Source organism: Nerophis lumbriciformis, linkage group LG12 (genome assembly GCF_033978685.3).
Source record: "Nerophis lumbriciformis linkage group LG12, RoL_Nlum_v2.1, whole genome shotgun sequence".
Lineage (NCBI taxonomy): Eukaryota > Metazoa > Chordata > Actinopteri > Syngnathiformes > Syngnathidae > Nerophis > Nerophis lumbriciformis.
In genome coordinates, this window is record NC_084559.2 from 11,340,863 (window position 1) to 11,353,584 (window position 12,722).

At 47.2% G+C, this 12,722-nt stretch overlaps 1 protein-coding gene across 5 annotated transcripts in view; it reads left to right on the forward strand.

The window, feature by feature from the left end:
* fbrsl1 (fibrosin-like 1) overlaps positions 1 to 12,722 on the forward strand; it is a 1,050,133-nt gene that overhangs the window by 401,316 nt on the left and 636,095 nt on the right. For all 5 annotated transcript variants that reach the window (XM_061985899.2, XM_061985900.2, XM_061985897.2 and 2 more), the window contains exon 3: positions 8,656 to 8,742. In XM_061985899.2, coding sequence (XP_061841883.2) covers positions 8,656 to 8,742 — 87 coding nt within the window. The remainder of the gene's footprint in view (positions 1 to 8,655; positions 8,743 to 12,722) is intronic.

The window sequence follows — 12,722 nt, forward strand, 5'->3', positions numbered from 1 at the left end:
GCAGATACAGAAAGCAGCAACAACAATGGACCGGAAAAAAACGCCTCAAGGCATGGCTATGGCTTCATTTTACAAAAAAATACGACGAGGAAACAGCTATCTGCAATTATTGCCAGGCTTTGCTCTCTTGTAAGGGGGGGAAGTACAACAAGCATGATGAAACATGTTCAGGCCGTACATAACCTGAAGGTTAGAGAAAGGTGTCGTGGAGTCATTCCTGGAGGAGGCCACACTCATGGACCCCAGAAGGATGTTCCAATAGCAGCAGAAGTGCACTTTTTGGAGAGATTATTTTCAGTTTCGTGCCCAAGGGACTGATTTTATTTAACACTATATTATTACTACGCCGGATAGTCGAACCTCGGATTCAGGAGGAACAGTGTGGTTTTCGTCCTGGTCGTGGAACTGTGGACCAGCTCTATACTCTCGGCAGGGTCCTTGAGGGTGCATGGGAGTTTGCCCAACCAGTCTACATGTGCTTTGTGGACTTGGAGAAGGCATTCGACCGTGTCCCTCGGGAAGTCCTGTGGGGAGTGCTCAGAGAGTATGGGGTATCGGACTGTCTGATTTTGGCGGTCCGCTCCCTGTATGATCAGTGTCAGAGCTTGGTCCGCATTGCCGGCAGTAAGTCGGACACGTTTCCAGTGAGGGTTGGACTCCGCCAAAGCTGCCCTTTGTCACCGATTCTGTTCATAACTTTTATGGACAGAATTTCTAGGCGCAGTCAAGGCGTTGAGGGGATCCGGTTTGGTGGCTGCAGGATTAGGTCTCTGCTTTTTGCAGATGATGTGGTCCTGATGGCTTCATCTGGCCAGGATCTTCAGCTCTCGCTGGATCGGTTCACAGCCGAGTGTGAAGCGACTGGGATGAGAATCAGCACCTCCAAGTCCGAGTCCATGGTTCTCGCCCGGAAAAGGGTGGAGTGCCATCTCCGGGTTGGGGAGGAGACCCTTCCCCAAGTGGAGGAGTTCAGGTTCCTAGGAGTCTTGTTCACGAGTGAGGGAAGAGTGGATCGTGAGATCGACAGGCGGATCGGTGCAGTATCTTCAGTAATGCGGACGCTGTATCGATCCGTTGTGGTGAAGAAGGAGCTGAGCCGGAAGGCAAAGCTCTCAATTTACCGGTCGATCTACGTTCCCATCCTCACCTATGGTCATGAGCTTTGGGTTATGACCGAAAGGACACGATCACGGGTACAAGCGGCCGAAATGAGTTTCCTCCGCCGGGTGGCAGGGCTCTCCCTTAGAGATAGGGTGAGAAGCTCTGTCATCCGGGGGGAGCTCAAAGTAAAGCCGCTGCTCCTCCACATCGAGAGGAGCCAGATGAGGTGGTTCGGGCATCTGGTCAGGATGCCACCCAATCGCCTCCCTCGGGAGGTGTTTAGGGCACGTCTGACCGGTAGGAGGCCACGGGGAAGACCCAGGACACGTTGGGGAGACTATGTCTCCCGGCTGGCCTGGGAACGCCTCGGGATCCCCCGGGAAGGGCTGGACGAAGTGGCTGGGGAGAGGGAAGTCTGGGCTTCCCTGCTTACGCTGCTGCCCCCGCGACTTGACCTCAGATAAGCGGAAGAAGATGGATGGATGGATGGACTATATTATTATTTATACACCTATAGTGATCACAGAGACAGGTTGTTTTTGTGTTACTGTATATATTTGTTTTTCTGAAAAATCCCACTTAATATGCTTTGGGTAACAACAGTCAATATTTATTTATTCTATTTTATTTTTTTAGGGGGGTAACAACCGTCAATATGTATTTATTTATTTTATTTTATTTTTTCTTATAAAATAAAAGTGAGTTTTTGTTAAACCAAATATTGTGGTTTTTTTTCCATATACAACAACCTATCTGAAGGAATCGGTTCGATAAGAGAATTCGATAATGGGCTCGAACTCGATAATTTCTTATCAAACATCATCCCTAGCCATGACATTATGTTCTTTACAAGTGTATGTCAACTTTTGATCGCGACTGTTAGTCTTGTCTTAAGCCTCAGAGAAAAGCATGGCAACCTTAAAAACATTGCCAGCATTTGCAAACGAGCCTCTGCCCCTCTTGAGCTCTTGTCCTTTACCATAAATGAGCAGCAATAAATCAAAAATCCAACATATTAAAGTTATGCAGTTGGGATCCTTTAAGGCCTGTTAAACACATCCTGAGATCAGGAATTAGTCTCTGCCTTAATCACATCCAGTCAGAGGCGCCAATCTTTTGTCAGCGCTGGCGAGTTCCTGCAGAGATCAATTGCCCTCCCGGGTTCCGCTGAACGGTGGCTCAGGGGATGGTCCATGCAAACTGCAATGATTAACTTAGACGGCTAATTAGATGCCTTGGACTGATCGATAGTTGAGTTGATTGCTGACTGGGTAATGTTGCTGCAGGCCACAGTGGGGACGCAAACGCGTTGGGCACCCTCCGGAAATTGCCAGCCAAGCCGATGCCAGGTAAACAACGTAATCGGCTGCTGGGTGTAACGGCTTTGTTATGCACAGTCGCACACCATACCCTGACACTAGAGATGCGCGGTTTGCGGGCACAACCGCGGAGTCCGCGGATTATCCGCGGATCGGGCGGATGAAATTAAAAAAAATTAGATTTTATCCGCGGGTCGGGTCGGGCAGTTAAAATAAAAAAAAAATTAGATTTTAAATAGATTCAGGCGGGTGGCAGTTAAACCAATTCGGAAATATATATACATAGTTAAATGTTGTTACCCACATACGAAAAACGAGCAGGCACCTGCTGCATATGCCACAACAGAAGAAAAAAAAGAAAAAGAGATGGACACTTTTACGGAGCGGAGAAGGGACGCCTCGCCGGGGTCCGGGAAAGGGCCCCACCGGGAGCCGTAGCTGAGGCGATCCGCGAGAAGGGCCCGACGCACGTCCAGGGTCACCACCGCGCCCACCGCACCGACACCCCGCCTCTTCCGCCTTCGCCGCGGCCGGCGTCACGCGCAGCAGGTAAGCAGCTAACCTGCCCGGCACCCCCGTGGCCGGGGGCTCGTAACAGGGGTCACTCCGCGCGCAGTGCGCTCACGAAAGGGGTGGGGCTCACCCTGGTTGATATAGACAGCAGGACGGTGGCCGTGGAAGTCGGAACCCGCTAAGGAGTGTGTAACAACCCACATGCCGAATCAACTAGCCCTGAAAATGGATGGCGCTGGAGCGTCGGGCCCATACCCGGCCGTCGCCGGCAGCGAGACGCGCTTGGAGGTGCGCTCAGCGCGGCTCCCACATGATTGCGCACTGGTGTGCTCTGCTGCATTGGATCAGTCTCCTTTCTTTAACAGGCAAAAGCTTTATAACCTCACTAATGCCTTGCATCGTCTATATTAAATATATAACAACGGGCGGGTGCGGGCGGGTGCGGTTCTGATCAAATGTTAGGTCGGGTGGATGGCGGATGGTTGACGACTTTCTGATGCGGTTACGGATGAAATAATTGCCTATCCGCGCATCTCTACCTGACACCCTGACGTCGCCTCCCAGCTCGCCGAACAGGATTGCGTTCTTTTGTGTTTCCTTTGACAGAGGGAAATCACAGAGCCCGCCGTCTATTCCGAGATCGAAGGAGCGATTAGGCCGACAGCGGGTTGAGACGGCGGTGGAATTTCAAATTGATTAGGCACACCTGCCAGGTTTCTCTGAACCCTGATTGCATGGTAGAGGCTCCTTCCTCTACTCACTCCAAAAGATGTCACTGCTGACCTCGGAGTGACGTTCACGCACTTTGGCCAATCCCCACCCTTGCCCCTGGCAGTGTAATTAAAAGGAAATCTCGTCTACTTGGCGTGGTAGCTGGTGGGCACAAGGGTAGACAAACACTCTCTCTAAGCTACCCCTTCCCCCCTGCCAGGTGGTAGCGTACAGGACCTGTCAGATTAGCTGATGACCCTTTTAATTCTAGCCCAGCCGGGGGCCATAATTGATATTTACTGGGAAAGGTTAATTGTAGCAGTGATCTGCTTAAATTACAGCGGAGATCAGGAGACCAAGGCCAGCCAGAGCGCGTGTCACCAGGGGAGCTACTACATGCAAACTGCTAGTTAAATGGAATACACCCCGCAGCTATTGCCACTCTTAACTCCAAGGTGGGGGAAACCAGCGTGGGACGCTGTGATTGGCCGGTGCCGTGGCAACCCAGATACTGCCATGCAGAGTTTGTCAACCTTCCATCTGGTTGGGAATTTGGATGCGTGCCAACTACGTTCCGAATGACCTGCAATAAAAGGAGTCATCCATGATGGCTCTAGGATTGCTATCTTGTGGGCGGCTAGACTCTAAATTGACATTTGTCCATAAAAGCTGAGAAGGGCGACTTTATAACTTTAGCGTTTTTGTTATTCTTTTCAGCAAAGGGGAGGAGGGCAAAACTGATGGTGACGAACCTTTATTTAAATTTGTGTCACAACATTCTGTCTGTTTGGAATGAAAAATACACTTTCTTTTAACCCAAACAATAGTTTAGACATGTCAGGAACAAACCTTAATCATGTGATCCAGGGGTGTCAAACATACGGCCCGAGGGCCGGATCAGGCCCGCGAACAGGTTTTATCCGTCCCGCGGGATGAATTTGCTAAGTATAAAAATGTACCTGAAATTTTTGAATGAAAGAAACTGCTGTTCTAAATGTGTCCACTAGATGTCACAATAGCAATTCTGAACATGATCACATCATTTATTCAGAAAGTATAAATAACGACAAATAAAGGTAGAATACTATTATTTGCTAAGTATTAAACTGACCCGGAACTTTTGAATGAAATAAACTGCTGTTCTAAATGTGTCCACTAGATGTCACAATAGATGATGCGACATATGTACAAAATAAACCACATGAATTTTGTACATCAGTCGAGGAAAATGAGCAAACTACATAAATAACATCCTGTATTTTGATATTTTTTCATCTTGATAGATTAAAAATGAACACCAAATGAGTTGACTGATGAACATTATGTCATGTCTGTGTAATCATGTTTTGTCTTAGTCATGTTTTGTTTAGTTATTGGACTCTTTAGTTTCTGGCTTTTCACTCCCTTGTCTTGTTTCCATGATTACCCATTAGTTTCACCTGTTCCACGTTTGGACTCATTGTGCACTCTTGTTTGTCACCATAGCAACCCATTAGTTTTCACCTGTCACGTCACGCACCTGTTTCACGTTTTGAGTCACGCACCTGTTTTCGTTAATCATGTCTGATAGTCGAACCTCGGATTCAGGAGGAACAGTGTGGTTTTCGTCCTGGTCGTGGAACTGTGGACCAGCTCTATACTCTCGGCAGGGTCCTTGAGGGTGCATGGGAGTTTGCCCAACCAGTCTACATGTGCTTTGTGGACTTGGAGAAGGCATTCGACCGTGTCCCTCGGGAAGTCCTGTGGGGAGTGCTCAGAGAGTATGGGGTATCGGACTGTCTGATTGTGGCGGTCCGCTCCCTGTATGATCAGTGCCAGAGCTTGGTCCGCATTGCCGGCAGTAAGTCGGACACGTTTCCAGTGAGGGTTGGACTCCGCCAAGGCTGCCCTTTGTCACCGATTCTGTTCATAACTTTTATGGACATAATTTCTAGACGCAGTCAGGGCGTTGAGGGGATCTGGTTTGGTGGCTGCAGGATTAGGTCTCTGCTATTTGCAGATGATGTGGTCCTGATGGCTTCCTCTGGCCAAGATCTTCAGCTCTCGCTGGATCGGTTCGCAGCCGAGTGTGAAGCGACTGGGATGGGAATCAGCACCTCCAAGTCCGAGTCCATGGTTCTCTCCTGGAAAAGGGTAGAGTGCCATCTCCGGGTTGGGGAGGAGATCTTGCCCCAAGTAGAGGAGTTCAAGTACCTTGGAGTCTTGTTCACGAGTGAGGGAAGAGTGGATCGTGAGATCGACAGGCGGATCGGTGCGGCATCTTCAGTAATGCGGACGCTGTATCGATCCGTTGTGGTGAAGAAGGAGCTGAGCCGGAAGGCAAAGCTCTCGATTTACCGGTCAATCTACGTTCCCATCCTCACCTATGGTCATGAGCTTTGGGTCATGACCGAAAGGACAAGATCACGGGTACAAGCGGCCGAAATGAGTTTCCTCCGCCGGGTGGCGGGGCTCTCCCTTAGAGATAGGGTGAGAAGCTCTGTCATTCGGGGGGAGCTCAAAGTAAAGCCGCTGCTCCTCCACATCGAGAGGAGCCAGATGAGGTGGTTTGGGCATTTGGTCAGGATGCCACCCGAACGCCTCCCTAGGAAGGTGTTTCGGGCACGTCCGACCGGTAGGAGGCCACGGGGAAGACCCAGGACACGCTGGGAAGACTATCTCTCCCGGCTAGCCTCGGGATCCCCCGGGAGGAGCTGGACGAAGTGGCTGGGGAGAGGGAAGTCTGGGTTTCCCTGCTTAAGCTGCTGCCCCCGCGACCCGACCTCGGATAAGCGGAAGAAGATGGATGGATGGATGGATGTCTGTAGTATTTAAGTTCATTGTTTTTCAGTTTGTCTTTCTGGTGACATCCCCACATTTATGCTTTGCACATTTCTGACTCTTTTTTTCATGTCCATCGTTCACGCTGCTCCTTTTTTGTCCATGCCAAGTAAGTTTTGTTTATTATTGCCACAGTTAGTGTTTTTTGTTGTTCATAGTTTTTGCCTTTGTGCAAGTGTTTGGTTTCATAGTTTGTTCTCCGCCATTGTGCGCGCCTTTTGTTTACTTCCTTGTTTTGTGTTTATAGTGTTTAAATAAAAATGTACCTTCATTCCCGTCTCGCCCGAGCCAACTTTCCGTTGCCTTCGAGAAAAACTAAACCCCAGGACCAAGTTATGACACATTATCACATAATTTATTCAGAAAATATTAAAAAAACGACAAATAAATTATTAACCGCAACATGTAAGTGTAACAAAAAACAACATTATAATTTGTACATTTTCAGAATGTGCTTGTTCTATTTTTAAACAAAGAAAACAATCTGAAGTTGTCTTTATTTTTTAAGTTATCGTGCCATGATTTTACCACTTGGGAGTAGATTTTTCTCCATGTGGCCCCCCATCTAAAATAAGTTTGACACCCCATCAAATATCATCCTGAGGGCCATAGATCATTCGGGCCTTGACTTTGACACCATCCATCCCATCCATCCATCTTCTTCCGCTTATCCGAGGTCGGGTCGCGGGGGCAGCAGCCTAAGCAGGGAAGCCCAGACTTCCCTCTCCCCAGCCACTTCGTCCAGCTCCTCCCGGGGGATCCCGAGGCGTTCCCAGGCCAGCCGGGAGACATAGTCTTCCCAACGTGTCCTGGGTCTTCCCCGCGGCCTCCTACCGGTCGGACGTGCCCTAAACACCTCCCTAGGGAGGCGTTCGGGTGGCATCCTGACCAGATGCCCGAACCACCTCATCTGGCTCCTCTCGATGTGGAGGAGCAGCGGCTTTACTTTGAGCTCCTCCCGGATGGCAGAGCTTCTCACCCTATCTCTAAGGGAGAGCCCCACCACCCGGCGGAGGAAACTCATTTCGGCCGCTTGTACCCGTGATCTTGTCCTTTCGGTCATAACCCAAAGCTCATGACCATAGGTGAGGATGGGAATGTAGATCGACCGGTAAATTGAGAGTTTTGCCTTCCGGCTCAGCTCCTTCTTCACCACAACGGATCGATACTGAAGACGCCGCACCGATCCGCCTGTCGATCTCACCATCCACTCTTCCCTCACTCGTGAACAAGACTCCGAGGTACTTGAACTCCTCCACTTGGGGCAAGATCTCCTCCCCAACCCGGAGATGGCACTCCACCCTTTTCCGGGCGAGAACCATGGACTCGGACTTGGAGGTGCTGATTCTCATCCCAGTCGCTTCACACTCAGCTGCGAACCGATCCAGCGAGAGCTGAAGATCCTGGCCAGATGAAGCCATCAGGACCACATCATCTTCAAAAAGCAGAGACCTAATCCTGCAGCCACCAAACCAGATCCCCTCAACGCCTTGACTGCGCCTAGAAATTCTGTCCATAAAAGCTATGAACAGAATGGGTGACAAAGGGCAGCCTTGGTGGAGTCCAACCCTCACTGGAAACGTGTCCGACTTACTACCGGCAATGCGGACCAAGCTCTGGCACCGATCATACAGGGAGCGGACTGCCACAATCAGACAGTCCGATACCCCATACTCTCTGAGCACTCCCCACAGGACTTCTCGAGGGACACGGTCGAATGCCTTCTCCAAGTCCACAAAGCACATGTAGACTGGTTGGGCAAACTCCCATGCACCCTCAAGGACCCTGCCGAGAGTATAGAGCTGGTCCACAGTTCCACGACCAGGACGAAAACCACACTGTTCCTCCTAAATCCGAGGTTCGACTATCCGGCGTAGCCTCCTCTCCAGTACACCTGAATAGACCTTACCGGGAAGGCTGAGGAGTGTGATCCCACGATAGTTAGAACACACCATAAGAAGACTTTGACACCACTGGGCTAAAATCAAGGTTCTTGAATGGACTTTTCCAAAAGCCTTCCTTCCTTTGTGGACAATGCATAAAAGTCGGTTCCGTGCCAAGAAACCATATGAACAAATTCTAAGGAAAAAAAAAAGCTAAATTATTAAGTGTCTGATCCATTTAAAACTTGCAGATGAGTGGACAATAAAACCGCATTTGATCTAATTGCAGTATCTCTTGTACGTTGCAGATCAAACCGTTGATGGGTTTCCCGGTCAAGTTTTTCCAGGATGAAACGGAGCTTGGTCTACCACACAGGAGCAACACCAAGGAGCAGGTGAGCAGGGTGGGACAATTCGCAGGGCTCTTTTATTCTTTACTATCTTCATTCTAAGAAGTCGATATTGCCATACGGAGCAATCCAACACTAAGATCAGCTTTTGTTGGCAGTGTTTTTTTTGTGGGGGTTGAGACCCTGGAGGTCGACTGCTGCTATGAAGCGCTGCCAGCCGTCTATCCAAGCGGTGGTGAAGGCGTGGGGTGGGGGTGTATATGCCCATTGTCTTGGGTGTGATGACGTAGTGTCCATAGGCCTGGGGTCGTTCTGCATGCAAGCAAAAGTTCGACCCCAGGTGTCGTTGAGGAGGGAGGGAGGTCAAAAGCGTCCACCATTGAGGAGTCCTCGGGGGATGTTTTCCGAACAGCCTGCTCCTGTTGTTGCAGCGTCAAGGCCATTCGAGGGAGTCAAAACGTAGATTAGGATTTTCATTATGCTTATAATTGCCCAGGCCTGGTCTAGATCAAGACACTTGTGATTTAGGGCTATATAAATAAACATTTATTGATTGATTGATTGATAGATAGTCATGACTTTTTTTTTCCAAACACGGCAAGGAAATGGTCACATGACCTAACAGGTTTTATCCAGGTGTGGGCTGACAATGGCATTGTGTTTTGATTGATTGATTGAGACTTTTATTAGTAGGTTGCACAGTGAAGTACATATTCCGTACAATTGACCACTAAATGGTAACACCCCAATAAGTTTTTCAACTTGTTTAAGTCGGGGTCCACTTAAATTGATTCATGATACAGATATATACTATCAGATATATACTATCATCATAATACAGTCATCACACAAGATAATCACATTGAATTATTTACATTATTTATAATCCAGGGTGTGGAGGGTAAGTGTCAAAAAGACAGCCAAAAGAGTTTGATATGAGAATAAATCTAAAGTTAAAATATAGGGTAGAAATGCACCCATTTGCAGGAAACGTAGTCTTGATTTTCAAAATTTTCTTTCAAGGCTTGCATGTCTACATTAAAACATTCTTCTTCATACTGCATTAATATATGCTACTTTTAAACTTTCATGCAGAGAAGGAAATCACAACTAAAAAAATCACTCATTTTTTCATCCGGTGTTGATATGGAAATTTTTGCCTTGCATTTTGATGGTGTGGACGTGTGGCACCGAATGGAGATAAGCGTCTCGACAGACGTCACAATATTTGAACAATGATGACGAAAACTGTTTTCTCTGTCGTGTCGGTGTGTCGAAAATTGTTATGCGCTTATTTTTTTATTTGATTTTGTGCGTGGCGTAGATTTGCTATGCGCAGAGGACGCTTAAACAGTGCGCAATTGCACAGGCGAGCACCTTAGAGGGAGCGTTGCTCGCACGGCTGCGCTAGCATCACAGCTAACGTTAGCCATGCTGCTACCTCTCTGCTGGGAGAGGACGTATACGTATGTGACGTATGTCGTGACAGTATGTGACGTATGACGTATGTGACGTGTGTAAGAAGGTGCGCTCGCTGTCTGTGAGAGGGAGACACAGGAAAGAGTGAGAAGAGCCTGTCGTGCAGCTAAAAGCAACTGCGTGGATGTGTTGAAGGTGTGCTGGAAAATGCGAAACGGAAATTACGGAGCAGCAGAAAAGTGGAATGTATTATTTAAATCGGTGCGTTGGAAAACACGGACCGGAGTTTTTTTTTAAACTGGATCTGGATTAGCATTTTCCCATGCCTTGCCGATACGCAATTTTTGGCAAATATCGGCAGCCGATCCGATCCAAATATCGGATCGGGACATCCCTAATCGAGACGGGTTGTGACGTTCATATGTTGTCAATAGTCAGTGTTTTATCGGTCTTAGTTAATATTGTAAATCCCACATTCTTTATTGTCATGTCCATGCTGGATGTCTCATTCAATTAAAAAAAAAATTAAAACGTTTTTATCATTATTGTGAGGTTTTGTATTAGTGTTCCTAAAAATAGATATAAAAGGCCCCCCAGACACATTTTTTTTCTCTAAATTTGGCCCCTTCCGAGGCAAAATAATTGCCCAGGCCTGGTCTAGATAGTCATGACTTTTTCTTTTTTTTCCCAAACACGGCAGTGGAATGGTCACATGACCTAACAGGTTTTATCCAGGTGTGGGCTGACACTGGCGTGGAATGAGTTTTAAAAAATGCTGACGAGACGGGTTGTGACGTTCATATGTTGTCAATAGTCAGTGTTTTATCGCTCATAGTTAATATTGTAAATCCCACATTCTTTATTTTCATGTACCGTATTTTCCGCACTATTAGCCGCACCTAAAAACCACAAATTTACTCAAAAGCTGACAGTGCGGCTTATAACCCGGTGCGCTTTATATATGGATTAATATTAAGATTCATTTTCATAAAGTTTCGGTCTCGCAACTACGGTAAACAGCCGCCATCTTTTTTCCCCGTAGAAGAGGAAGTGCTTCTTCTTCTATGGTAAGCAACCGCCAAGGTAAGCACCCGCCCCCATAGAAGAGGAAGCGCTTCTTCTTCTACTGTAAGCAACCACCCGCCCCCGTAGAAGAAGAAGAAGCGCGCGGATATTACGTTTCATTTCCTTTGTGTGTTTACATCTGTAAAGACCACAAAATGGCTCCTACTAAGCGACAGGTTTCCGGTTCATGAAAAGACGCAATCCCTCCATCCGCACACGGACTACTATTTCACAGCAACTGCCTAAAGACTTTCACGAAAAGCTGGCTACTTTCCGTGCATATTGTAAAAACAAGATAGCTGAAAAAAAGATCCGGCCAGAGAACATTATCAACATGGACGAGGTTCCACTGACTTTTGATATTCCTGTGAACCGCACTGTGGATACAACGGGAGCACGTACGGTGAATATTCGCACCACAGGGAATGAGAAGTCATCCTTCACTGTGGTTCTAGCTTGCCATGCTAATGGCCAGAAACTTCCACCCATGGTGATATTCAAAAGGAAGACCTTGCCAAAAGAGACCTTTCCAGCCGGCGTCATCATAAAAGCTAACTCGAAGGGATGGATGGATGAAGAAAAGATGAGCGAGTGGTTAAGGGAAGTTTACGCGAAGAGGCCGGGTGGCTTTTTTCACGCAGCTCCGTCCATGTTGATATACGACTCCATGCGCGCCCACATCACGCTGGTTTTTAATATATTATTAAAGTTTGACTGACCTATCTGACTGTTTTTTTGACATCCCTTTAGCGCAGTTAGATGCGGCTTATAACACGGGGCGGCTTATAGGTGGACAAAGTTTTGAAATATGCCGTTCATTGAAGGCGCGGCTTATAACCCAGGGCGGCTTATGGTGCGGAAAATACGGTACATGCTGGGTGTCTCATTCAGTTAAAAAAAAAATGTAAAAAGTTTTTTAAGGCGGTCTGTCATAACGTTTTTATCATTATTGTGAGGTTTTGTATAAGTGTTCCTAAAAATAGATAGAAAAGGCCCCCCAGACACATTTTTTTCTCTAAATTTGGCCCCTTCCGAGGCAAAATAATTGCCCAGGCCTGGTCTAGATAGTCATGACATTTTTTTTTCTTCCAAACACGGCAGTGAAATGGTCACATGACCTAACAGGTTTTATCCAGGTGTGGGCTGACACTGGCGTGGAATGAGTTTTAATAAATGCTATCGAGACGGGTTGTGACGTTCATATGTTGTCAATAGTCAGTGTTTTATCGGTCGTAGTTAATATTGTAAATCCCACATTCTTTATTTTCATGTACATGCTGGGTGTCTCATTCAGTTAAAAAAAAAAGTAAAAAGTTTTTTAAGGCGGTCTGTCATAACGTTTTTATCATTATTTTGTATTAGTGTTCCTAAAAATAGATATAAAAGGCCCCCCAGACACATTTTTTTCTCTAAATTTGGCCCTTCCGAGGCAAAATAATTGCCCAGGCCTTGTCTAGATAGTCATGACTTTTTTTTTCCAAACATGGCATTGAAATGGTCACATGACCTAACAGGTTTTATCCAGGTGTGGGCTGACACTG